Source organism: Sus scrofa, chromosome 6 (assembly GCF_000003025.6).
Source record: "Sus scrofa isolate TJ Tabasco breed Duroc chromosome 6, Sscrofa11.1, whole genome shotgun sequence".
NCBI lineage: Eukaryota > Metazoa > Chordata > Mammalia > Artiodactyla > Suidae > Sus > Sus scrofa.
This window is the reverse complement of record NC_010448.4, coordinates 152,338,580-152,364,907: the sequence shown is the minus strand read 5'-3', so window position 1 is coordinate 152,364,907 and position 26,328 is coordinate 152,338,580. Positions and strand designations below refer to the sequence as shown.

The following is a 26,328-nucleotide window of genomic DNA, read 5'->3' as shown; positions in this document are numbered from 1 at the left end:
GAAGTCAGAACCACCTCAATACCAAAGTGAGACAAAAACATCACAAAAGAAAACTACAGGCCAATATAGCTAATAAAAACAGATGCAAACACATTCAATAAAATAATAGTAAATCAAATTTCAGCAGTGCATTAAAAGGATTATACACCATGACCAATTAAGACTTATCCTTGGGTTACAGGGTGTATCAAACACAAATATCAGGTGATTCACCACATCAATAGAATGAAAGATAAAAAAAACACATGATTATCTCAGTAGATGCAGAAAAAGTACTTGACAAAATTCAATATCTATTCATGATAAAAACCCTCAACAAAATAGGCGTAGAAAGAACTTATGTCAACATAATAAGGATTATATATGAAAAGCCCATAGACAACATCATAATCAGTGGGCAGGAAACTGAAAGCTTTTCCTCTAAGAACTGGTAACAGATAAAGATGCCCACTCTCACCACTTCTATTCAACATAGTCCTGGAAGTCCAATCTAGATTAAGGAGACAAGAAAAAAAAAAAAAAAAAAGAGGCAGGTAAAATGGAAAGAAAGAAGTAAAATTATCTCTCTTCATAGATTTCATGATTATATATGTAGAAAACACTAAAGACTCAACCAAAAACAAACAAATGAAGGAACTACAATTAGCTCAAAAAAATTCAGTATATTTGTAGGATAAAAATTGACATACAAAAATCGGTATTTCTATATTAACAATGAACTACCCAAAAAGGAAATTAAGAAAACAATTCCACTTACAATAACAACAACAAAATAAAATAATCAGGACTAAACTTAATGAAAGAAGTGAGGGTCATGTACATTGAAAACTATAAAAGATAAGGAAATTAAAGAAGACATAGGTAGATGGAAAGACACCCCATGTTCATAGATTGGAAGAATTAATACTGTAAAAATGTCCATACTACCCAAAGCTATCTACAGATTGACTGGAATTCCTATTAAAATCCCAACAGCATACTTTATAGAAATAGGGGAAAAAATTTAAATTCATATAGAATGAATATAAAAGATCCCCAATAGCCATAGCATTCTTGGGCAAGAAGAACAAAGCTGTAAGCATCACACTTCCTGATTTCAAACAAAATTACAATCTACAGTAATCCAAACAGTATGTTAATGATTCCAGTAATTATCAAAACAGATAATTATAGAGCAGTGAAACAGAATAGGAACCCCCAAAATAAATCTATACATTTATGGCCAAGTGATCTTCAACAAGAGAATTAAGAACACACAAAGAAGAAAGGATAGTTTCTTCAATAAATAGTGCTAGAAAAACTGGATACCCACATACAGAAGAATGAAAATGAACTCTTGTTTCACACTATATAAAAAAATCAACTCAAAGATTTAAATATAAGACCCCAAACTAAGAAATACTAGAAGAAAACATAGAGGAAAATGTTCTTGACATTGTCCTTAGTGACAATTTTTTGGTCATGACACCAAAAACATAGGCAACAAAAGCAAAAATAGACAAGTGGGACTATATCAAACCATAAACATTTTGCACAGTAAAGGATACAATCAATGGAATAGAAAAGCAACCTATGGAAGGAAAGTGAACATTTGCAAACCACATATTTCTATGTGTGTGTGTGTGTGTGTATTTAGATATACATATACATGTACATACACACATATATTTAGATATACATATATTTATATGGTAAGTGGTTAACATCCAGAATATATAAGGAACTCATACAACACAATAGCAAAAAAACAACAAAAACCCAAAAATAACCCAGTCAAAGAATGGGCAAGGGGCTTGAAGAGAACCTTTCTCAAATGAAGACATACACATGGCCAACAGATACATTAACTAGTGCTCAGCAGTATTTATCATTAGGGAGATGCAAATCAAAACCACAATTAGTGGCTCTGGGATTAGTGCTTCTCCGGTCCCTTGTGAACATGTACAGAGCCATTGAAGGTGCAGAGCCTTCTAGATTCTCAGGAATATGGCAGAGCTTGTTAAAGCCCAAGTGGACACCCCCTTCCCCACCTTTTCCTCTTAATCCTCTTGGTGCAGATATGGTATTGCTACCTCAGGTTAATGTACATATATACAACTGCCTCTCTTTTTTTTTGAACACATGACTTGTAGTGTGGTTCACACAGACTGGAGGCAGGTCAAGTTAAGACAGTTTCAAGAGTGGGGCTTTCCAGGGAGCTGCCATATAGGCCAAACAGTGACAGTTGTCTGAGCACTGAGCCTCTGAGGAATTCCCTCCAGTGCTGCTTGGTGCCTGGTTTTCTCAGCTGTCACAGTTGCCACACTGTTGCTTTTTTATGAGAACAGCAGAGCTTGGGAGAGGGCAGCAGGAGCAGAGCCAAATTAAAAGTTTTCAGTTCTTACTGAAATTCAGCTCTCTTTTTGTTTTTGCTTTTCCTTAAAAGCTCAGATTCAAAACTTTGTTTGCCAAAACTGCAGGTGTTGAAAGAACTCTCTCTCCGTAATGTCCAGGGTTCTGGAAATGTTGATTTTGACAAATTTTGCTAGTTTCCTCAGTGCATTTATGGAGGAGTGGATTTTTGAAAGGCCTTTTCAGAGGTTCTTCTCTCTAGAAGTCAGATTTTTGGAAGTAGAAGGGAGCTTAGCAAGCATTCTTTGAAGTCTAGGTTTTCCAGAGTGTGACGTTAAGGCCTAAAGGCCTGCTGCACAGCAGAAGAAGGTATCTGAAGGGCTGTAGCATTCCTCTGCCTGCTCTTAGTCACTGGGCTCCCTGCCCTGACTACCCCAGGTTTGTTGTGAATCTGGGTTCTTGAACTCTTTAATCAATATTGAAAAGGCCAGTAGAGAAATTCAGGCAAAACTTTACCGGGTCTGGTGCTGCAGCACAAGAGAAAACAAGTAACAGTTTCCCTTGCTTGCTCCCAGAAGGGGGTTCCTTAAATGGGGTGAGGGTAAGGTGGGGTCAGTGGGTTGGGTGAGAGGAGGGGCTTAGGTGGCCTGCTTACCTCCTGGTGGTACAGTGTGCAGAGATCATGCGCAGTACTCTGCTTTTACCCTTGGCACCTTAGAATTGGCAGTTGGGTTTTGGCCTTTTTGTATCTAGTTGTTCATAATTAGCTCCAACCAGGCATACATGCAGGTTTTTTAGTCCCTTAGTGTTTCTTTGTGTTCTGTTGCTGGAAGAAACTTTGGTCCGGGTGCAAGCACTGCAGTAAAGGGTCCCAGGTTCAACCTGTCTCAGATTCAATAAGCAGTTTCTAAGCAGTTACTATACACCCAAATTGCTGTGTACTGAGCCTAAGTGAGTAAGGCACAATCACCTCGAAAAGTTCAGTATAGTTGGGAAACTGGAAATTGAAATGGAAATAGGAAATTGAAACTTGTGAATAAAATTCTCAGAGAATGGACAAGGGGATCGACTAACTGGCTGACAGAGTAAACAAAATGTCATTAAAGAGTCACATTTAAGCAAGGTCTACTGGATATAATGAGACATTTCTTACAGAAACATATATAAAGATAATATGATAAAGGACTTGGTCGGAGGGAATTGATAGGAGTTCAGCAGTTTGGCAGGAGAAGTACTAAGAGATGGATTGAAGAGGTGAGGTTTCAGATCACAAAACTACGCCTGAGCTATGGAGCAAGTCACACACGTGGATGTGCACGGCTACCTCCAGAGGGCGCTGTTCACCTAGACCACCAGTATGGCAGGCTTGCTAACGGATTAAAATGATCTTGCAGTCCACAGGGAAAAGTGTATTGTTCTGTGAATCCAGTGAGGAAAAGATCAAATGGCCTGGTAAAAAAGGTACAGAAATAACGGGAAGCTTTGTATGAAAAACCTTAACAGCATTACAACTACCTATCACCTACCAAGCACACTGTAATTTGGCTTAATATATATATAACATTTATATTTATATATATTATATATTTATTCAATAGAATGTTTATAAACTAAACATTTAAACACATAATATAAATTTATATGTATATATATACACACTCATACATATTTGGGCATGAAACAATTAAAATGCAAGTTATTCAGACAGTTTAGGATAACTTATGCTAAACTGTAACTAGCAATCCCAAATTCTAGTGGCTCACATCAAAATAGGTTAATTTTCACATCTTAAGTCCATTTTGAATCAGCTAAGGCCCTGATACTTTGACTCCTGGGTGTAGGTTGGATACTTAACTAGGGTATTTCCAGTCATTGCAGAGAAGAAGGAAACATGGTGAACTATGACCTGGCTCTTAAGCACTCAGAAGTGACCCATGGAACTTATGCGCTCTTTTATTGTACAAAGTAAATGACAGGGCCATTCCTGAATCTGTTGGGGTGACTAGCTAATTATCCCACAGAGAAAAGCACCGTAAAGGAAGGCGACCGGAGAGGGTCTTGGGATTTTGAACCTATCCCATAATTCCCAGCAGTGTATTCTTCTAGTTTAGATTAGGAAATGATGTCAGGAGAGTACAGTAGCTTGTTAATTAATAATAATAATGAAATAAAAGTTTAATCAAAGATAAGATTTGAAACTGAAGCAAGCCGAGCTCCAAAGCCCTGACCCCTAGTCCATCAGACTCCCCATGCTACCCCCTGCGTCTTTAACATTGTATGTGCATCAGAGCCCTATGCTATCTTTGGATCCTCTATATACCTGTCAAAGAGAAGCTGCTCTTTTGTGTGTTGTATTCAGTGCCAACCCCTGAAAGTGACCCCTTGCATTTGACCCTTATACTTGCTTAATTTCTTACCTGTTTCAAAAGCAGAGCAAAAAGTTCTTAGGTTTTCAGAGCAGTACAAGTAGCTTGTGGTGACTGCACAAGCACAGAGTGTGACCCAGATAGTAAAAATACCCCACCCAGGGACATCAGCCTGTTCTGGGAAAATAAGCTGGGGAAATGGAGCAGGAGGCCTATTCCATTTTTGAGAGGAGGAAAACCAATATTTGTGTTTTAAATATGTTGCCCAAAGTCACAGTCAGGAGTTGAGGAGAGATAAAACCCATGTCCCTGGACACTCATTCTCAGTGTAGCTTAGCAATGAGCAGGCTTGAGTTGGCTCCATGGGAGAACAGCCTGACACCCAGGTAAAGCTCTAGGATTCCCCGGTCTAACATAGAAACTCACCCAGGAAGCTGTCCTTGTCACTTAAGTCTGCCAGCCCCAGCCTCTCGTCTGTAAACATACAGTCTCTGGGAAGTGACCTCTGTACTGGAGCCTCTTCCTGGGGCATGTGGTCCAGCCATGCCTGACCTGGACACACTCCACACAACTTAGGGTCTCCTGAGTGCCCTGCTCCTCGTCTGCTTGTGGGTCCTCCACCTCCAACCTTATGTGACATTGACACTGCAGTGTGGATGTGTCTGTGTCTCAGCAGGACATGGGTGGAGGAAAGATCCGTAGCCTGGGGTGCTTTGTGGTAAAATCTGGGCCTCGTCCCATGATGCCATAAAACATGTCATGACTTGCACACTATGTGTTAGACCCTGACACAAATGGAGAGGAAGGGGCCCCAAAGCTTCCAAAAGAGATGAAGAATAAGAGTACAAAAGCACAGACAACAGAAGCCTTGTGTGATACTTGGAGAGGAAGAGAAGTCATATTTTAGAGTTTCTCCAATGAACCTTGAGGAAAAGAGAGATTTTACATGGTCAGAAAATTCAGTCGCTCCCAGTCACATGTCCCCAAACTTTCTGATTAATCGTGGTCACAATATTTTGCTCTGTGACTCATTGCATCTGTTAGGTCAGGGTGAGAGTCCTAGGGTTTTCCATAGATTCCACATGGAGTAAGTAAATGCCCTTCTAGAATCATGGGAAGTGCACATCAGAGTAGGAATGGAACTCACTGACGAGCTTGCATTTTACAGATGGGGACACTGAGCATATTATGGAAGGCAGTTTGGCCCATTGTTCAGTCTCCTACATGGATGATCTGCCTGGGGGTAGGAGGAAGTGAAAGATAAGGGCTCAGATGTTCTGGAAGTTCAAGGTCTGATTTGATTGGTTTTCTTATAGAAATATCATTTGGGGTGTTTTCTAGAGCTCCAACTTTCCAGAAGGTTATAAGAAAGTGCACTCTGGTGTGCAGCTGGGGTTCTCATTTTCTGTTCTTCTACTGCCAGGAAGGACCAGCTCCTCCTCCTCCTCCACAATGAGAACTGTAACCATTTCTTCCACACCTGCGCTGGCTCTCCCCAAAAGGCTCAGACTCCGCCAGAGAGACTCTCTGTATCCCCCTTTCCTATTTCTGCTTCCCTTGAATGATGGCCACTGAATGGCTTTTTTCTGAAGCCCAAGCAGTAGAAAGGAAAAGCCTCATGTCCTCATGGCTCATTTCGTTCTGAGCTATTTAAATCACTTAGGTTTAAAAGCCTAAACAAAAAGGTCTTGTATATGGTTTTAGTTCAGTTTACAAGGTTTGTTTGTGGTTTATTTTCATGGGGGTTGGCAACAAAAGTCCATAGACTATCGTAGGTACACGGTCCCTCAGTTTATGGCCATTTTCTCCCTTCAGCAATGACATGCAGGTGGATGGAGCAGAATTCTGGCATTTCTGGTTCCTGCTATAAAGTATTCTACCATGGCTCTGTTGACTTTAGGCTTGGAAAGCTTGTCCATCAAAAGGGGGCAATCAATTTTTGAGAAAAGATCACACCCACCTGCTGTTAACTCCAATATGGGGCTTGAGAATAAATGCATGAGAGGGGATTTAAGGTAAGGAGGCACCTTAAAGATAGAATATATTTCCACATTTGTTCCCTATACATGCTTTCCAGGTCACCTTGTCCTTGGTCCTGGGTCCAAGGCCAAGGTCCTGGGTCTTTAGGAGAACAAGAGAAACTGCTTTTCCATAGAAACCTGCCTATAAATCAGGACACTACCTGCCCAGCCACCTTCCTGGGGGGTTATCTGAGGCAGAAGCAGAAGCCTAAACAGTGCTACCAAGATTGACATTCTTTGTGGCCAACCTCTGAGGCTGACGACCCAGGGTCCCACTTCTAACTCTTATTGACCAACTGGTACCACTTTGACCCAGACCATCTCAACAGGCTAGAAGCAAATCCCCACCTAAGGAAGAAGGCAGAGAAGGAGGCAGATCACAGGTACGACTTTATAATGAGCTTTATGGTTTCCAAACCACTTCAAGTCCATTATTTCCTCTGATTTTTAAAGCAGTTCTTCCTTTACAGAAGCAATCATGATCCTCTTCAAATCTCCCAGATGAAAAGGCAAATGACTCACATACATCTTAACTGATTTGCCCAGGGCCACACTGGAGGTGGCAAAGCTGGGGTTTGGACCCAGGTTCCTCTGAGTGCAGTTCCTAGGACCTGTGCTCAGAGGCACTTGATGCTGTCCCCTCACTTCTGAGCAGGAGCCCCTGCCTTGGGGGAGGTGCCCATTCTTCCTGCTTTCCTTCCCCTCCCCCTCCCACAACCTCATGCCCTGGGAACAGCACAGATGCGGTAGGTGACTGGGGAGAGGGTCAGGCCCATTCTGAACTTGAGGCTCAGCTTCTCATTGTCTGGAGGCCTGAAGGAGAATTTTTGTAAAAGGGAAGTAAAGAAAACGAACAGCTCAGTCCTGGCCAGCTGTTCTCCAAGGCACGCCCGCTTTCCTGCAAGACAAAAGCGTAAGAGGAGTTACCTTCCTGGTGGTGTCTGTGCCCAGCAAGGACTGAGATCTTCTACCATGTCTGGCAAAGCCCGAGCCTGGGGCGGGCCTGCTGGGCCTGGGGCTTTATGGACTCGGCTTGTTAGATCCCAACCACCTGGGTTCACCCAAGCCCAGAAAGCATCAACCCACAATCACACACTCCAGAGCCCTCAGGGGCAGGCAGGTGAGGCACAGGTGTGAAGGTTCAGGGTGTAGATGAAGGAAGGGAGGGGCCTAGATTGACTGGAGAGGGGCATTCAGCCTAAAGTCTTTCCAAAACCAATTAGCAAACAATAAAGACAAAAGCAGACAAAAACAAGGGTTCCCACTGTGGCGAAGCAAAAACGAATCTGACTAGGAACCATGAGGCTGAGGGTTTGATCCCTGGCCTCACTCAGTGGGTCAAGGATCGGGTGTTGCTATGAACCATGGTGTAGGGCGCAGATGCGGCTCAGATCTGACGTGGCTGTGGCTGTGGTGTAGGCTGGTGGCTACAGCTCCGGTTAGACCCCACACCTCCATATGCTGTGGGTGCGGCCCTAAAAAGACAAAAAAAAAAAAAAAAAAAAAAAGCAGACCAAGACCAAATATGTGTGTTAAGTTTTTCAATTCCTAAAACTGTTGCAAAGTATAAGCAAGTCAATGTCAGGACAAGGTTTCCTAAGTACAAGGCATCTATCTTCCTTGTGTCAGGTTCCCTCCTTAACGACTTCGACCCTCCCTGCCATGGCCCCTCCTGCAGGGCAGCCCCCCTCTCATCAGGCTGTGCTCTGACCCCTACTCCAGGTCTCCGCTGCCCCCTCCCCTTCCTGAATGCCCTCCTTGCCCCACTTGGGCTACTACTCCCCACACTGGTCTCTGCCTCTGTTGCTCTTGTGTGGGTTTGAATAACTTCCTTTCTCCCTAGTGATACATATTCACTGCAGAAAGGAAAAAACATGAAAACTATAAACACAGTAATGCAGACAAAACCCTTGTTAAGGTTTTGACATATTTCCTCGCTGTCCTTGTAAGGATTCTCCTGCACACAGTCACAGGATTATCTCTGTGGTTACTTCTGTGTGTTGTGTTACTTTCTATGTTCCTATGTAATGAAATAATCTTGGAAAATAATGCATGTATACCTCAATTTTGTCCTCTGTTTTTAACAAGTTGTTGAGGAAATAAAATTGGAGAATATTTGCAAAGTAATTAATACTTGTAAATATGCTTCAGAATTACATCATTCTTATATTATTCTTTGCCTGTTTCACAGCAGCCTGTGTCTAATCATCGCTTTTACCCTCATCCTCATTTCTTTCCCTCTCATACATAGTACAATAAGGAAATTTTGTTAAAATAATACCAGATCATTTATATTGTAAATACTCAAGTTTCTCTTAGTAGAATCCAGATATTGTGATAAAACTGGACCCAGAGCGTCGGGAACCAGGGTTAAGTACTGGTTACATGAGTCATCAACTCTGGGCTATGAGTAAACCCTATATTCTTATAGACATAAACACTTTTCACTTGTGAGACATGTAAAATAACCTCTGTACTAACTATGTTATGTGGCTGGGCAGGAATACCAAGAAGACAGAAACTATGAATTTGCTTTTAAAATCATAGAGATGACTGGGGTTCCTATCGTGGCTCAGCAGTAATGAACCTGACTAGTATTCATGAAGATATGGATTCTATGGTCAGTGGGTTAAGGATCCAGTGTTGCCATGAGCTGTGGCGTGGGTCGCAGACACAGCTCAGATCCTGCCTTGCTGTGGCTGTGGCGTAGGCCGACTGCTGTAGCTCCGGTCAACCCCTGGCCTCGAAACTTCCATATGCTGCACCTGAGGTCCTAAAAAGCAAATCAAAACAAATAAATAAAATCATGGAGACAATTAACTTCAGATCTTCAGCCTGGATTACAGAAAACATGAGCCATATCCTTGGTGCTTCCACTGACTGGGCATAACTAATGAAACAGGTCAATTACCCTTATTACTAAAATGAGAGAACTGACCTAGAGTTTTTAAGAAAAATATGTCCTAACCTTACCTCCTAACACAAAATGATTTTTATTTTTATTTTTTTTGAAAAATGAAGATTCAGCCTCTTGCTTTTCATGAAGCTATCTGTTGCTTTGTTGGATCAAATAGGAAAAACTTAAGAAAATATACATCTGCAATAATACCTTTCCCTGCCATTCTGGTAATAGTGAATGTTGGCCTCCCTCCAGCCATCAGCCACTGCAGCTGCCCCTGGTGCTGCACTGAGAGGGGAAGTCAGGATGGAGAAAAAAAAGGATACTGGTCCTAAAGTGTTAGGATACATATAAAAATATAATTTTAATGAGCCCAGGCTCTTGGATCTCGCCATAAAAAGAAAAGCACTAAAAGCATTCATTTGAGATGTCTGAGGGTTTTGGTTTGGTTTTTTGTGTGGTTGGTTTTCATTTTCTTGGTAACTAGCAGTAATTTTTTTTGATGTTTGACTACATTTATTTTTTCAGAAAAAGCTTCTGTATACCCTGAGGATGTCCTTACCACTTGGGAACAGTCCCTAACAGCTATTGGAGAGGCTGTCATCCTGGAGTTTAGTCATTGGCAATGCCCTGGATAAAATATAATTCTCAACTTTTAGGTTTTGGCTTTTTTTTTTTTTTTTTGCAGTTGACCTTGGAAACACAGCAGAGAAAAAAGTGGGGAAGGGCTGAGAGCGGGACTCCAGGTTCCCACACCACAATTTATTGCAACTCACCTATTGAGAAAGGCAGAAAAGCTTCCCGTTTCTTAAACTGCCCATTCTCCAGAAAATGCTCTGGATTGAACCTGTCTGGGGTGGTCCACTCTGCTGGGTCCCTGTGCAGGGCAGTCAGATTGGTCAGAACCATGGTCCCCTGGAAAACACAGCAAAGACCCAGGCAAGGCTTGACCCACACAACACACATTTGTAGAGGGGTGGGAAGACTCTAGGCTCCTACACCAAGGCTACAGTACCCTCCCTGAGCTCCCTCAACCTCCCCAACACATCATCCTCAGAGCCCCACCCCTAGGACCCTGCTCTATGCCATGCACAGCCGGCAAGGATGGACTGGAATTGTCTGCTGGTAATGATGTGATTACTCTTGACTTCGGGTGGATCTCTACAGGGACCTGTCAGTGTAGAACCTGGAGGGAACATGTGTGCATCAGTGAGAGAACTAACACTTCAGTACCAAAATCAACCCAGCTTCTCCAGGAAGCGATAGCTAAGGCAGCTCTTCCAAGGTAAAAATGTCTCCTATGTCTTTGTTTCTCCTTACAAGCTAAAATACGTCCCATTCATTTCTGTCTCTCATTCTCTTCCCTCCACTGTCTAGTACATTCCAAAGAAGATTTAATTATAGAATCAGGCTATTCAGGGAAAGGAAACACTATCCACTCAGGTCCCCTCTATTCCTCACGCTGCCTTCATTCAAGCCTTCAGTGAAGCTGGTCAATTTCACTTGAAATTTTTCCTGATTCTGTCACCTCCACTTAGGTTCGCCACTGCCGCCTTGGTCTAGGCGACTACCTTGGTTGCCTCTATGCCTGTAATAGTTGCCTAGGTCCCACGTCCTCTCTTTCTCCTTCCATTGTGCTGCACGTGCTGAAAACAGAGTGAACTTTTTTTTTTTTTTGTCTTTTTGCCATTTCTTGGGCCGCTCCCGCGGCATATGGAGGTTCCCAGGCTAGGGGTCTAATCGGAGCTGTAGCTGCCAGCCTACATCAGAGCCACAGCAACGCAGGATCCCAGCCGCGTCTGCGACCTACACCACAGCTCACGGCGACGCCGGAACCTTGACCCACTGAGCAAGGGCAGGGATCGAACCCGCAACCTCATGGTTCCTAGTCGGATTCGTTAACCACTGTGCCACGATGGGAACTCCCCAGAGTGAACTTTGAACATGATTTACTCTTGTCATTCTCCATCCACCCTCCACACCTAGAATTTGATGGATAATCTCCAATTAGCTCCATCTCCCTTAGATCAAAGTTGCACCACCTGAGCCCTGTCTGAGCCCCTCCTCCTGCCTTCACTCCCACTACATCAGGCTTCTCAAACAGGGCACATGTTCCCACTCATTTTCAGGCCTCTTTACATGCTGTAGACCTTGCTGGAATATCCTTCCTCCCCACTTTGTCACTGAGGTAACTCTGAAGCCTCCTTTAATCCTCAGATCAAATGTCATCTCCTTTTGGAAGCCTTCTCTGCCCCATCCTGCTCTCACTCCCCATTGCAGCTAACCTGCGTCATTCCAGAAACTAGTGACTTTTTTCCCCCTTGGGCAGTTATCATGGTTTATAATTATAAACTTGTGTGATTATTTTACTCAGAGTTGTGTTTCCCAGACCTGAACATTTTTGGTGCTTAAAGAACACCTGTTGAATTAGTAAAGAATAATAACTGCTATTTTGAGCACTTTCTATACTAAGCACTAGATTGTGTTCTACGTGTATGACCTCATTATACCTCGACCACTAAGGTAGGTTTAAATGCACATTTACAGGTAAAGGAATTGCAGCTCTGAGAGGTTGAATAAGATGCCCAGAGTAATGGTGGGAGGAGGTAGGACCATAATTTGAACTAGGACTTTTCATATCAAAACTATGGCTCCCAACCTCTACAACATATAGTCAATGAGATGTCTCAGTTCCCAGGATGATTCTTCAATCAGATGTTAAAAATTTGTGGTGGAAAGTGCCTGCTGAGGTAGGCTGGTTCCCTTGAGCTACATGAATTTCCCCCAAAAAATGCAAGGAGTACCTACAAAATCATCTATACCTCAGATTTTATCAGTAAGATGCTCAATTAGCTGATGCAATAACTTCAGAAAAAGCTGCTTTTTCTGGATCTGCAGGTTTGGTGACCAAGAGGTGTCAAATGGGGACACTCCTCTGGTTCTGCCTCTTGAGATCATCCCCAGTACACCACACACAGAGGGACTTAGACAAACTGGAGCGGATCCATAGAGGCTCACCAAGGTGGTGAGAAAACCCAGGAAGGGTGAATGTGTAGTGTGGAGAGAGGACACTAGGGGGCACAGGAGAGCTGCCTGCCAAGATTCTGAGTGGTGGGCAGAGGAGAGCAGGATGTCCTTTGAGAGGACAGGGAATTTAACAGGGACAGAGTGAGAACTATTGCAGGAAAACTCTTTCAAAGCCAAATTAAAGCAACTCCTGTGAAGAGAACATGTTGTAGTACAAAAAAGATGAGCCTGGGAATCAAAACAGCTCTGTTTCTGGAACCCAACGCTTGTCACTATGTAGCTGGGAGAACTTAAATGCAAGATAAATCACTCCCTGAGAGTTGGCTTCCATACTCAGAATATGGGGATAACAGGATATTCTGAGGACTTATCAAGACATTTTGAAAGAGCCTGTATGGTCCATGGTACATAATCACTGCTTAATCAGCACTGGTTCCTTTCTCTCCAGTACTGATACTTAGTACTGCTCAGACTTGGCTTGGTTTCCGTGAGGTGATAGTTCCATCACGGGATGTAAGTCAGAACTTGGAGGACACCTGTGGGGATATTATGCTAGAATCTCCAACATTAATGTGATATTGGGTCAGTTGGTCTCAAATCCCCCTTCGTATTTCAATATTCTATTTCCCTAGGATTGTGAAGCAGAATTATCTTAAGTCCCGCAGATTCCTGTCCTGTGAGAAGCTCTACCAAGACCAAGAAAAGACCTTATGACAAAGTCTGACTGAGAGTTACTGCCTGCTGTATCCCAAGAAAGATTCACAGGGCACATAATGTAGTAAAAACACTGAGCAACCTCACAGCTAAGAAAAGCCAGGCTTTGCCTAAGCGTATTTGACCTAGGAATTCCCCTTCCCCTCCATAACACCTATTAACATCTAGCTGAAATAATGTTCTCAAATCACACACAGAGAACAAACCTAGCACTCTATCAGGTATAATCTTTCTCTCTCTCCATACGTGATTCCTGAGGACAAGAATACAAGTCACTTTTCTAGTTGAGATTTCCACCTTTTACAAAGATGAGCTTAGAGATCTGAGGTTGCAAGTAGGACCCTAATTACCTTGGGCAGGTGGTATCCAGCCAGGGTGGTACCCTCTGCCGCCTCCCTGGGCACGTTCATGGGGATGATGTTGCCCATTCTCTGGACCTCATGGATGACAGCGTTGGTGTAGGGCATGCACTCACGAGCTGCTATGCTTGGCTGCTGTGATTGGCCAAGCACCCTATCAATCTCAGCTTGTACTTTCTCTGGAAAAGCAGAGGAGGTTCTATTATTCTATTAGTCTATAACTTTTCTTGAGCCTGGTTCAACTAAAGCATAAAAAAAGCAGAATCGTGATGGTTGCAGTTATAGTAGGCTCTATAGACTGTAGTTTCTCACGGATGATGTGAGTTTGGAAAGTAGGCCCTGGTTTACAACAAATCTGGTGGCAAACTCTTGCTCGGCAACATTACGGTTGTAAGATTCTGAAAGTCCTTGAGCCCCCATTTTCTCTTCTTATTAGTAAGGATAAATATAGTTTTATTTTTAGGATGTTTTGGGATTTACATGAACTAATTTGGAGGAGCATCCAACGAACAAACAAACAAAAACCCCTGCTATTATAGCCTCAATATCTGTTTTCCTCTTTTTCTACAGCCATAGAGATTTTAGCCTATACCTGGATACCCAGCTAAAGACTCACTTTGCTAGATTCTCTTGTGACTAATTTTGGAATCTTAAAAGGTTGGTGTGTGCCTCCTTTGCTAGATTCTCTTGTGACTAAGTTTAGAACCTTAAAAGGATGGTGTGTGCCTCCTTCTCCTTCTTCCCTTCCTACTGGCGGGAAGGCAGGCTCAGGGGTAAACCATCTCCAAGAGTGCCTATAAGGGTATCATTCTAGAAACAGAGCACTCACTGGAAGGAGCTTAGACCCAAGGGGTGTCTGCAGAGTCCAGCCCAGATATTTTCACTTGATAGAAAAACAAACTTCTTTTTTTTTTTAACTAACCATTTAAAAACTTCAAAACTTGTGATCAAATACATATAATATGTAATTTATCATCTTACTCATTTTAATAATGTTAAGTATATTCACATTGTTGTGCAACCAATCTCCAGAACTTTTTTATATTGCAACACTGAAACTCCCTATCTAAAACCATAACTCCCCATGTCCCCCTAACCTCAGGCTCTGAGAACCACCATTTCACTTTCACCTTCTATGATTTCCACACTTCAGTCATTGGTCACAAATGTAGAATCATATAGTATATGTCTTTTTTTGGATTGTAGAACTTGGCATAATATCCTCAGGGTTCATGCATGTTGTAGCATGTGTCAGAATTTTTTCTTTTTAAGGCTGCATACCGTCCCAGGGCATTCCACATTTTGTTTATCCATTCATCTATCAATAGATCAATAGACACTTGAGCTGCTTCCACTTTTTATACCATTTTAAGCCACTGTTATTTTGAAACCTCTAATAGAGAAGCCAGACCTGTATCTAACTCAGTGACTTTTAAACTTAAAAAATACCCAATGATTCACAGTTGCAAACACATTTTACAACATGACTTACTACACATAAAGAAAAATATGCATACATATAAGACATTCTTAATACATAGGAATCACTCTGATTTTTTTTTAATTTAGGGCAAAACATTGGTCTTGAGTCGCTAAACTGACATTATGTCCTAATTATAAACTGTTACCTACAGTTTGAAAAACTGTATCCAAACAAATTTTATCCTTCTTGTGCTTAAACTGTCCTGGAACCTGGAGAAAGGAAAATGACTATAACAGTCACTGTCTTGGAATGTACTACAGCCTGTGGGGAAAATATTTAAAACATATATAATGAGTAAAGTAATGGAAGTACATTAGATCATCGTTAGAGAAAGCAACTGCTAGTACTTTCCTAGAAGAATGGGAAAACGTCTTAGTAAAGGTTGTGTTTGAGCTGATTCTTTAAGAATACCCAGTGGTTAACTGTGTAAAGAAATTATGGAAATACATCTTGTATTATCTTTCTAGGGAAGAGCAGATACGATGGCCAAGAGGCACAGACAAGGACAACACAAAGAAGAGGACATGTGATTTAATGAGGCCACCATGCAGGGTGGAAAGATTTGAGGCTGGACAGGCAGAAAGAGGCACATCAGAGGATGTGATATACCAGACAAGGGTGTTCAAACACTGTCCACAGGGTGATGGAAGTCATAACTCAAAAGGAAGGGAGACTGTGCCCAAGTTTCATATGTGAACAGAACGGAGCTATTTCCTGGAACTCACCGCATTGTCAATGGACTTCATTGTTGCCCCTGTGGACTATGAGTTTCTTGAGGGCAGAGACTCTCTGTTATATGTGTATTATATGGATCCATCATAATCCTGACAGAAAAACTGAAGAAGGTGCCTGGTCTCAAGTCCACCTGGCTCCGTGACTGTCCTACCTGCCTCTCCATCCTACCAGGCTAGCTTCTGGCCCCACGTCCAGGGCAGTGTGTTCCAGAAGGCCCCATTCTGACCTGCTCAGACCAACCCACTGACATGCTCACCTTGGATTTCTGGGTACATGGCCATGAAGAGCAGACCCCAGCGCAGTGTTGTTGACGTGGTCTCAGTTCCAGCAAAGAAGAGGTCCAGGGTGGTGAAGATGAGGTTTTCTTCATGGAAACTTGAAGTAGCATCACCCTTATGCTAGAAAGTACAATGATGATTGGTTTATTTGGTGGATCTTGGTACTCACAACACATGGGGGTCATCCTAGAGAGAATGTGGAAGGAGAGACCCCAGGAGAAGTGATTTTCTCTTTGGCCATTTCAGGAGGCAGAAACTCATTAATGAAACATCATTAGCATCCTCCTGCCCCAAGTGCTGGAAGCTTTTGTTACATCTTCTGGATGAGAGCTGAAACAACTATTTCTTTTTAACTTCCATAATTTGGGAGTTTCTACTAGTATGCTGAAAAAACAGCCTTGGTTTCCAATATTTCCTACATTATTCACTATCTGTATGATTTTAAAAAGCTACTAAACTTCTCTGTATTTCAGTTTAGTGACCATAAAATAGAAATAACAGCACTCACCCTTAAGATGGCATAATGAATTACATGAGATGGAAAGGGCATGTAGCTAATCCTCAATAGAGTTTTGTACTGATACCAGAAAGAATTTCTCTAAAGTACAAAAATTCACACATACCCCATTAATCTTTTTCTTTCTAGGTTAAACTTCTCTGATCCCAACAGCCATTCCTCATGACACTGCAGCAGTTCTACCACCTTCCTCTAGAAGCTTCAATGCATCCATATTCCTTTGTGATGGTCCCCCACCTGCATGCCTTACAGCAAGTGATGTGTCTTCCTCAGAGGAGAAGTCAATGCTCCTATGAATGTTATGTCAATAAGGTGAAATAAGAGAGCAGAGGGAAAGAAATCTACCATTTTGCAAACTTCAGGAGAATGAATGAATAATCTGAGGGTCAAAATTGATGACTCTGAGGCAGAGGGGTTACTACAGTAAAGGCTAAACATCCAACTTGGCATTTTTTCCTGCTTCTTTTATATCATCTTGGAAAGTGGACGATATGGGGATGAGGAAGGCAAAGTCCCTCCCACGTGAGGGTAAACTCTAGCATCTGAGTCAGCTTTACCTCTGTTCTGCACTGGAGAACTGGGAGAAGGGGTAGAAACCCAGGCACAGGTTGAAGTGATAGGAAACACTGCTTCTCTTTCCTTTTGTGTAAAGATCCTTCAGACAAGGATAGAGGGTAGAGAAGAGACTATGAAAAAGGCAGTATTTGGGCTTTGCCAAGGCCTTGAGGCAAATGATCTTAAATGTCAAACCTTATTTCTAATTGTTTCATCATTTCTGAGTTAATGCTATTCCTACACTCTGAAATATTGCCTCGATTTTTACTCCCCTGTGCTGGCTGAAAAATGACCCACATAGATGTCCAGTTCCTAATCTGTGGAATCCATGAATATTATATTGCAGAAGGAACTTTGTCAATATAATTATATATTTTTTTAAAGAAGTTCCCAGGCTAGGGGTCAAATTGGAGCTAGTAGCCTATGCCACAGCCACAGCAACACAGAATCCAAGCCCATCTGTGACCTACACCTCAGTTCATGGCAATGCCGGATACTTAAAACACTGAGCGAAACCAGGGATCAAACCCACATCCTCATGGATACTAGTTGAGTTTGTTACCACTGAGTCACAATGGGAACTCCAAAGGTAATCATCTTGATGAAAGAAGATTAGCCTGGATTATCCAGATGAGCTAGCCTGGATTATCCAGATGAGCCCAATATAATCATAAGAGTCTTTATGAGAAGGGTACAAGACAGTCATAAAGAGATGTAAAGATGAAAAAAGAGATGATGGTACATTGAAGGCTTTAAGATGGAAGATAGGGCCATTAGTCAAGGAGTGCAAGCAGCCTCTAGAAGTTGAAATGTCAATCAATGGGTTATGCCCTAGAGCCTCCAAGAGGAGCAGCCCTGACAATACTTGGCTTCAACCTAGTGACACTGCTTTCAGACTTCTGAACTCTAGATCTGTAAGAGAATGAATTTGTGTGGTTTCGAGCCCCGTAATTTGTTACAGCAGCAATAAGAAAGTAAAATACCTTCATTTACTCTTTAAGAATTAAACTCTAGGAGCTCTCATCATGGCTCAGTGGAAATGAATCTGACTAACATCCATGAGGATGCAGGTTCAATTCCTGGCCTTGCTCAGTGGGTTAAGGATCTGGCATTGCTGTGAGCTGTAGTGTAGGTTGTGGATGTGACTCAGATCCCACATTGCTGGGGCTGGGGCTGGGGCTGGGTGTAGGCTGGCAGCTGTAGCTCTGATTCAACCCCTAGCCTTGGAACCTCCATATGCCTTGGGTGCAGCCCTAAAAAGCAAGAAAAAAAAAAAAGAACAAAACTCAGGAAACAACTCTGGCTTCCTCACCTTTTCTATTTCCTGGAGGTAAGCATCAATGAAGTCTCTTGCTTCAGCAGGATTCCAGTCTGTCCTGTGATTTTCAATCATTCGAGCAACAAACATTTTCAGTTTCTCCCAATTACTGAAGAGGGTTTGGTGGGGTCCAGGAAGGAATTTCATTATCCGTGGAAACACATTGTAGAACTGATTGAGAAAAAAAAAAAAAAAACAATCATAGAGACAAGGTGGTGCTAGTTTTATACTTTTTAAAGACAGTAGGCATCAACTTCTCTTTCCATCTCTTTTATTTGCTTACACTTAACCTTGGAGTCATCCTTGACACTTCCTCTTTCTTTACCCTCTTCCTACCCTTCTGGCAAAGCCTTCCAGCACTCCATCTAAAAAATAACCAATATTACACCATTTCTCATCATATGTGCTTTGTTGTCCTTGTACAATCCACCAACTTTCTTACTTGGATGCTGTAAAGCCTCCCACAGTTTTCCTGATTCTATACCTGACCACTTCCCCAGTCTGTTTTCCACTGAGCTGCCAGTGGGATCATTTAACAGTTTAATAAGATCTTTCCCTTTCTGGTTCTCAGCCTTCAATGATTTTCCATGGCATTTAGACAAATTTCATATCATTCCTGTCCTGGAGCTCTACGTGAGCTGGCTCCTCCCACTCCTGTCACCTCCTCTGCCATCACTCTCAGTCATCACACCCTCTCTTACTCTCTCCAGTCCAGCCCCATGGGCCTCAGGGGTCACATCAAGGATGCTCTTGGCTAGGTTTTGGCATTTGCTGTTCCTTCCATGTAAATGCTCTTCCTTTGGAATCTGTGTAACTCCAGGCCCTTCCTTCATTGAGGTGCAGCTCAAATGTCATCAATTTAGACCTGTCTTACTTGATGATCCTATAATTAGCAGTATCTCTGGCACCCTCTTTCCACACTCACATTTTGTTTTATTTTTCTTGGCAACTGTCACTAATGTGTGTGTGTATTTGCATATTTGTGTGTGTAAAACGTATGCATCTATGGATCTACTGATCTATCAATTTATCCACCTATCAGTCTGTGTTAAACATAGCTATGTATTCATTTGTCTGTTCCCATTACGATGTAATCTCCATGTGAGTAAGACACATTTACTGAAATAAACAGTTTTTTAAAAAATATATTTCTCTAATATTATCTGGTAGAAAATAGACAGCATAACAGAATAGAAATTTGCCCAAGTTTAAAATGAAACAGCCATGGGTCTAACTGTTAGCTTTGTTGTTTTCTAACTATAATACTTTGCTGATAATAGGAATAATAATAGTAGTAATAATGAGTGATTTGTCACTATTTAAACAACCTGTTAATGGGAACCCAGGCAATGTTCATGACCAAATGACATGAGACCCATACAGCACTAACACAGAGCCAGTGACCGCCATGTGAATTTGCTCACACATTTCCATGTTGGCCTGCACACATCTGGATGCTTCATTTCATCACTAAAGGACTGTTGTAAAAATTAACTGAGATAAAGTATGTGTAGTTGCTCATCAAAGTGCCTGATCTATTTTGGATCTCTAAGAAATGCTTCTTACCCCTGCCTCACTGCCCCATCTCTCCTAAGAATTTGTGTTCCCTGGGGACAGACACCTGGATACCCACTGAACTCTCATGACTTTCTAGGTTCTCTATTAATCGGAGGGAATAAAATGGAATTACTGAATGGGGACTACCACAAATAGAATCGAGTATAAATAAAATTATTCAAAAGCAACTTTGACAATAATCATAATAGCTCACATTCATTATGCTTCTTTAATGTGCCAGGAGTCATGCTAATTTCTTTATCAGTGTTGGTGTGATGGGTCTATAAGGCTCCAGGCAAAGATGCTTGTCAGGAATAAATAAAACACTTGGGGATGACTTTCCCTTAGAAATGGTTTCCAAATCCAGAAAAGTGGCTGAGAGTCCAAGAAGGTGAGCAGAGGTTTTGTTAGACTCACAGGCCTAGCAGGACAAAAGCAGAGGGCAGAACCTACAAAAGGGGTGAGGTCTGAACCCCCAAAAATTTATAACCTGCAAATTAAGAAGATTGATATAAAAGTATGGATGGGCAAGTAAGGTGTACAACCACTTGGGAAACCTTTAAGTATTTTTACATCCAGGTGTACATTTCAGAGATGAGTGGATGTGTCCACATGAAGGATGAAACAAGAATGTTCATGACAACTTGATTCATAACATCCCCAAACTGGAAATCCCCATGTGTTCATCCATAGTGAATAGAGTAACAGAAGGAGCATATTGCTACATGGAAATGACACAAAATAAAGAAAGGAGTGCAACTAACATGTGACTTTCAAAACAATGCGCCGAGGGACAGTCAGGTACCGAAAGGTACTGCTGAAGGAGGACGGAGATGGTGGACTAGGAAGGGACATAGAAAGGAGGGACTCAAAGCTGATGGTGATATTGTGCTTCTTAAAGAAAGAAACATAGGTCCATAGGTGTAAGTCATGTTCAGGTTTCTACTTTACATCAATATTAGAAACATTGTTTACAGTGAATATTTAACAATATTATCTAAAACGCTAGATTCAACATATTGACTTCAAATATGTGTTACAGTCTATTTTTAAAAGGTTATCTATTAGCAAAAAAAAAAAAAAAAAGGAAGACCCTATCTGTGTCTGACATCAACCCGATGAACTTATCCAGGATAGGAAGTGAGAACTGCCTCACCTGGCATTGCGTTGATGGCTCCTGACATGTGACCTCATCCAGGAGCCTCAGCAACTCTTGGAACTGGTCATCCTGGTAGTCAAAGCGCTCCCCAAATGTGATGGAGCAAATGATATTGGAAACTGCATTGTTGATTTTGAAGTGAGGGTCAAAAGGCTGTCCTGAAGGCAGAGGAAGAGATGAGCCCTTCAGATAGCTTCTTTCTATTTCCACTGAGAGTCCACTCTACATGACATATGACATATTGACTATAGAACCACCTCTGAAACTGTGGCCCCAGCACACTTCACAGGGTATGATAGTATAGCAAGTCCTCAGTCAATGCTTGGCAAGTCAAACTAATGACCAGGATTTAAAATCAGTAATGTGTTTAATACCCATTTTCTTGTGCTTAATTCTCAGGCTCCATGAAGGCAGGTCATAGCTAGCTGTGCACTCTTATCCTCTCCGTGCCCTACACAGTGCTGGGAACAGGTCAGGCACATAGACATTTACTGAATATCTGGTTAGTGAATGAAGGACCCCCAGTCCCCAGCACCTGTCCTATGACACACTCACCATTCTCCTCTCTTACTGCCTGGATGAGGTATTGAGCCTCTTCCTGAATGCGTTCCTCTAAGCTCTTCTTTCCTAAACCAAAGTTCCTCAGTGTTGTCAGGGTGAACCTTCTTTGCTCCTTCCATACCTGGCCACTGGACATGATTAATCCTGGGAAAAAGAAAGCCAAATTTATGAAAAGAGAGCCATCAAGAGCACATGGATATGTTATCAGATTGAAGTGCATTAAGGTCCCTGCAAACTCTTCAGAGAAATAGTCCCAAAGCAATGGATATAACGGCTGGCATTTATTGGTTGCTTGAAATACCAGGCATTTTAGTATTTTTAATGCATTATGTGATTTAGTACTTACTGGAACTCTCTGTGGTGGATACAATCGTAAGTGCCAACCTCCCCTAAATTTTGTTGATGAGAAAAACAAGGTACAAAGGATAAATGTAAACTCTGAAAGGTCACAAAGTTAGTAAACAGCTAAACCAACATTCAAATTCAGACCTGCCTGACTCCAAAGCCCATGCTTTGATTACTTATCACATAAGTATATTTAAATATTTGTTATATTACATACCAAGGATGCATTTATATATTAGACAAAGTCTATACTCATAAGGAGGCAAAGCCTAAAAGGAGAGTCCTATATAAGCTAGACTTTAAAGGATAAAGGAATGACTCAAGAAAGCAAGATTAAACAGTCTATGAAGAAAGTACACAGATGAAATAAAAAAGTCCAGTGTGTTCAAAAGACTATCATTTATTTCAAACACACATGAGGCCACAGTCCTTTCATGTTCACTTCCAGAGTACTCTTTAACTCCTATTAATAATTGGCCTTGGCCTCCACCAACTCAATGAAATATCCCTCCCTGCTGTCCAGTCCAGGGTCCCTTTAAACCTCATCTTCATATGTCACCAGCATAAGACACTTCTTTCTTGGAACATTCTCTTTCAAAGGTACCCAGGACACCACATTCTCCAGATTTTCCTTCTAATCCTCTTACACAGAGAATTTACCATATCCTTTGTTAATTTGCCTTCTCCTTTTAAATATAAAAATGATCTCTTTCTTCAAGGTTCATGTTCTTCAAGTCTCTTCTCTCCATACCTATGCTGTGGTGCTCACCTTCTCCCACAAACACATCAAAAAAAAAAAAAACACATCTATATGTAGAATGATTCTCACAAAACATCTATTGAACACTATCAGAAGAACTTAAACCTCTGAAAAAGGCAAGAAACCCTCCACATGACTGGGTAGAACAAAAGAAAGAAAAAGAGAGAGAGAGAGAGAAAAGGAAATCAGGATGGGACTAGTATTCCTGAAAGAGAGCAGTTAAAGAGAAAAGGAACCCACACCCTGGAAACCCACACCTAACCTACAGAAAGAGAAGAGATCAGCTGAGATGGAGGGACCTCAAAGTCACCAAGAAAAGCGTGGCAGCTTGACTGGGGAGGGCAAGGCAGAGTGAGAGCTGCAGAGATCATCTGCACAATCTCCCTGGACTCCACAACCTGAGGTGCTGGGGTGGGGTTTGGGTGCGGAGACTCAGGCCCTGGAAATCAGTTCCAGGGAGAGGACTAGGGTTGGCTGTGTGGAGACAGCCTGAGGGGCTAAGGAGCAGTGTGCCATGAGCTGGGGAATGGAAGGTGACAGCTGAGGGAACCCAGGAGGAGGTCTGGGCCTGCAGGAAAAGCAAGGCACCACTGTTGGGGAGCGCAAGAGGAGAAGGGGTGGACTGACATAAGAGTCTCTTTCTGTGTACTCGTGGGCTCTCAGAGGGTGGTGCACTTCAGGCACAGGCTACAGGCAGTGAGAGGTCAATTGCTTGGTCTATAGGAGACTGTGTACCTCTTGTATGGGCTATGGGTGGCTGGGCACCTCTTGTGTAGGCTAAGGATAGTGGGGGGCTAAATGCGATGTGGCACCTCTTGCATGAACTACAGGTTGTGGGGACAAACCACAGCAGTCATCTCAGAAAACAGAGGTGGCATGGCCCACGATTAGGGTCTGTGAAAAGGCTCCACTTGCAGCCCAAGTCATCTCAGAGGTTGGAAAAAAAAAAAAAAAGAGGGCACTGCAACCGAGCACCAAGCATGGTTGCTCTCAGTCCCCTGGGAACACACCCACCCTGCTGCTGCACTGCCAAACGAACGCCCCAGGCAGCACCCACACATGCCTGATCACTGTCACTTCTAGGACCCTGCAACTAGGACAAGCCTGTGCAGTACCTCCTGAGTGGGCTAAGCAAGATGGGTTTTTCTTGCATGGCCTACTGCATGTATTTCTTGCATGGTCTACATAACCACTGCAGTTATCTCTGACTCCAGAGGTAGGCATGGCTCACCACCACTAGGGGTCCATGAAAAGTCACCACTTGTGGCCCCAAAGACCTCAGAGGGCACCACAGAGTAGGGCATTGAGACCGAACACCAGCTACTGTTGCTCTCACTCCCCTGGGAACTCACACATCCTGCCGCTGCAACTGCCAAATGCTCTTGGCACCACCTAAATCTTCCTGAGGCTCATTACCACTTCCCAGGACCCTGCAACTAGGAGTAGCCTGTGCCATCTTCCAGAAGGTCCTTGCTACTGTCAAGAGCCCAGCAACCAGGCACTGACTATTAGCCCTGCCCATTGCCTCCTTCTTCCTGTAAACATACTGAGCATCCTATCAAGGGGATAACAGCTCACACTGAAGAACAAGACAGCAAATATCCAAACTCCCAAGCCAAAAATAAATAGTACCCCCCCCAGAAAAAATAAAAAGGGGTGATCTTGCATAGAAATAACCCTCCCAGACTACAAAAGTTGGTTTCCCTAAACTCAGAGTAAGAAAAATATAAGAAAAATGAAGAAACTCAGGAACCATTCCCAGTTAAAAGAACAAGAGAATTCTCCTGAAGCAGCAAACAATGAAACAGAGCTCTGCAGTCTAATAGACACTGAGTTCAAAAGGGTATTGTGAAAATACTGAAGGAATTAAGGGTGACTATGAAGGAATTAAGAGCAGACATAAACAGAAATACAGATTACTTTAGAAAGGAACTAGAAAATATAAGGAGGAACATAGAAAAATTAGAAAATTCATTTACAGAGATACAAACTGAACTAAAGGCACTAAAGGGCAGAATGAATAATGCAAAGGAGTGAATTAGTGACTTGGAAGATAGAATAATGGAAATCAGCCAATTAGGACAGCAGACAAAAAACCAAATGAAAAAACATCAAAGCAATATAAGAGATCTATGGGGTAATATAAAGTGGGCCAAACTATGCATAATAGGAATTTGAGAAGGAGAAGAAAAAGAAAAGGGGATTGAAAATATATTTGAAGAAATTATGTCTGAAAACTTTCCAAATCTAGAGGAAAGAGATATCAAGATACAGGAAGCACAGAGGGCCACAAACAAGTTGAACCAAAACAGGCCCACACCAAAACATATTATAATAAAAATGGCAAAAGTTAAAGAGGATTCTAAAGGGGGCAAGAGGAAAACAAAGTGTCAATTATAAGGGAACTCCCATAAGGCTATAAGCTGTTTTCTCTAAAGAAACACTACAGGCCATAAGAGAGTGGCAAGATATAGCCAAAGTTACAAAAGGGAAAAAACTGCAGCCTAGAATACTCTACCCAGCAAGAATATAATTTAAAATAGAAGGAGAAATGAAGAATTTCTTGAACAAACAAAAGCTAAAAGAGTACAGCAATACTAAACCCATTCTAAAAGAAACACTGAAAGGGCTTCTCTATCTAATAAAGAAGTAAGAAGAAATAGGATGGAGGAAACCACAATTGGAAAGCAATCACTTAAGAAGCCAGTATACATATCTAAAAGGAAAAAAAAAATACCTATTGTAAAAGTGATGATAAACAAAAGGAACAGCAAAAGGACAAATGTGAAGATGTTAAAAAAGGACTTCGAAATCATAGAATGTGGGGAAGGAAAGGAAGAAAATCTAGATTCTTTTTTTTTTTTTTTTTTTAGAATGGTTGAAACTATATGACTGTCAGGCTAAGGCAAGCAGGTATAGGAAGGGATTAACATACTTGAAAACCAGGGCAACCACAAATCAAAACTAAACATTACATTCACAAAAACTGAAAAGAAAAGTACTCAAGCATAAAATAAAAGGGAACCAAAACCAGAAAGGAACAAAGGAGAAACAGATAATCAACTGGAAAACAAGTTGAAAATGGGAATACATATTTACCTTAAATGTCATTGGACTGAATGCTCCAATCAAAAGACATAGAGTCACAAATTGGATAAAAAAGCAAAAGTCTACAATATGCTCTCTACAAAAGACTCACCTTAGGGCAAAGGACACATATAAATTGAAAGTGAGGGGATGGGAAAAGATATTTCATGCCAATGGACAAGACAAGAAAGCAGGAGTTGCAATACTCATATCAGACAAAATAGACTTTACAATGAAGGCCGTAGGAGTTCCCGTT

At 41.9% G+C, this 26,328-nt stretch overlaps 1 protein-coding gene and 1 pseudogene across 1 annotated transcript in view; both read right to left on the bottom strand.

Annotated features, from left to right (window-relative positions):
* Positions 1-5,337, bottom strand: part of LOC100525291 — a 56,647-nt pseudogene extending 51,310 nt beyond the window's left edge.
* LOC110261221 (cytochrome P450 2J2-like) overlaps positions 6,729-26,328 on the bottom strand; it is a 36,364-nt gene continuing 16,764 nt past the window's right edge. Inside the window, exons 3-9 of the mRNA XM_021096564.1 lie at positions 21,875-22,024; positions 21,317-21,477; positions 18,598-18,774; positions 16,192-16,333; positions 13,709-13,896; positions 10,394-10,532; positions 6,729-7,616 (exon numbers count right to left, since the gene is read on the bottom strand). Coding sequence (XP_020952223.1) covers positions 7,438-7,616; positions 10,394-10,532; positions 13,709-13,896; positions 16,192-16,333; positions 18,598-18,774; positions 21,317-21,477; positions 21,875-22,024 — 1,136 coding nt within the window. The 3' untranslated portion in view covers positions 6,729-7,437. The remainder of the gene's footprint in view (positions 7,617-10,393; positions 10,533-13,708; positions 13,897-16,191; positions 16,334-18,597; positions 18,775-21,316; positions 21,478-21,874; positions 22,025-26,328) is intronic.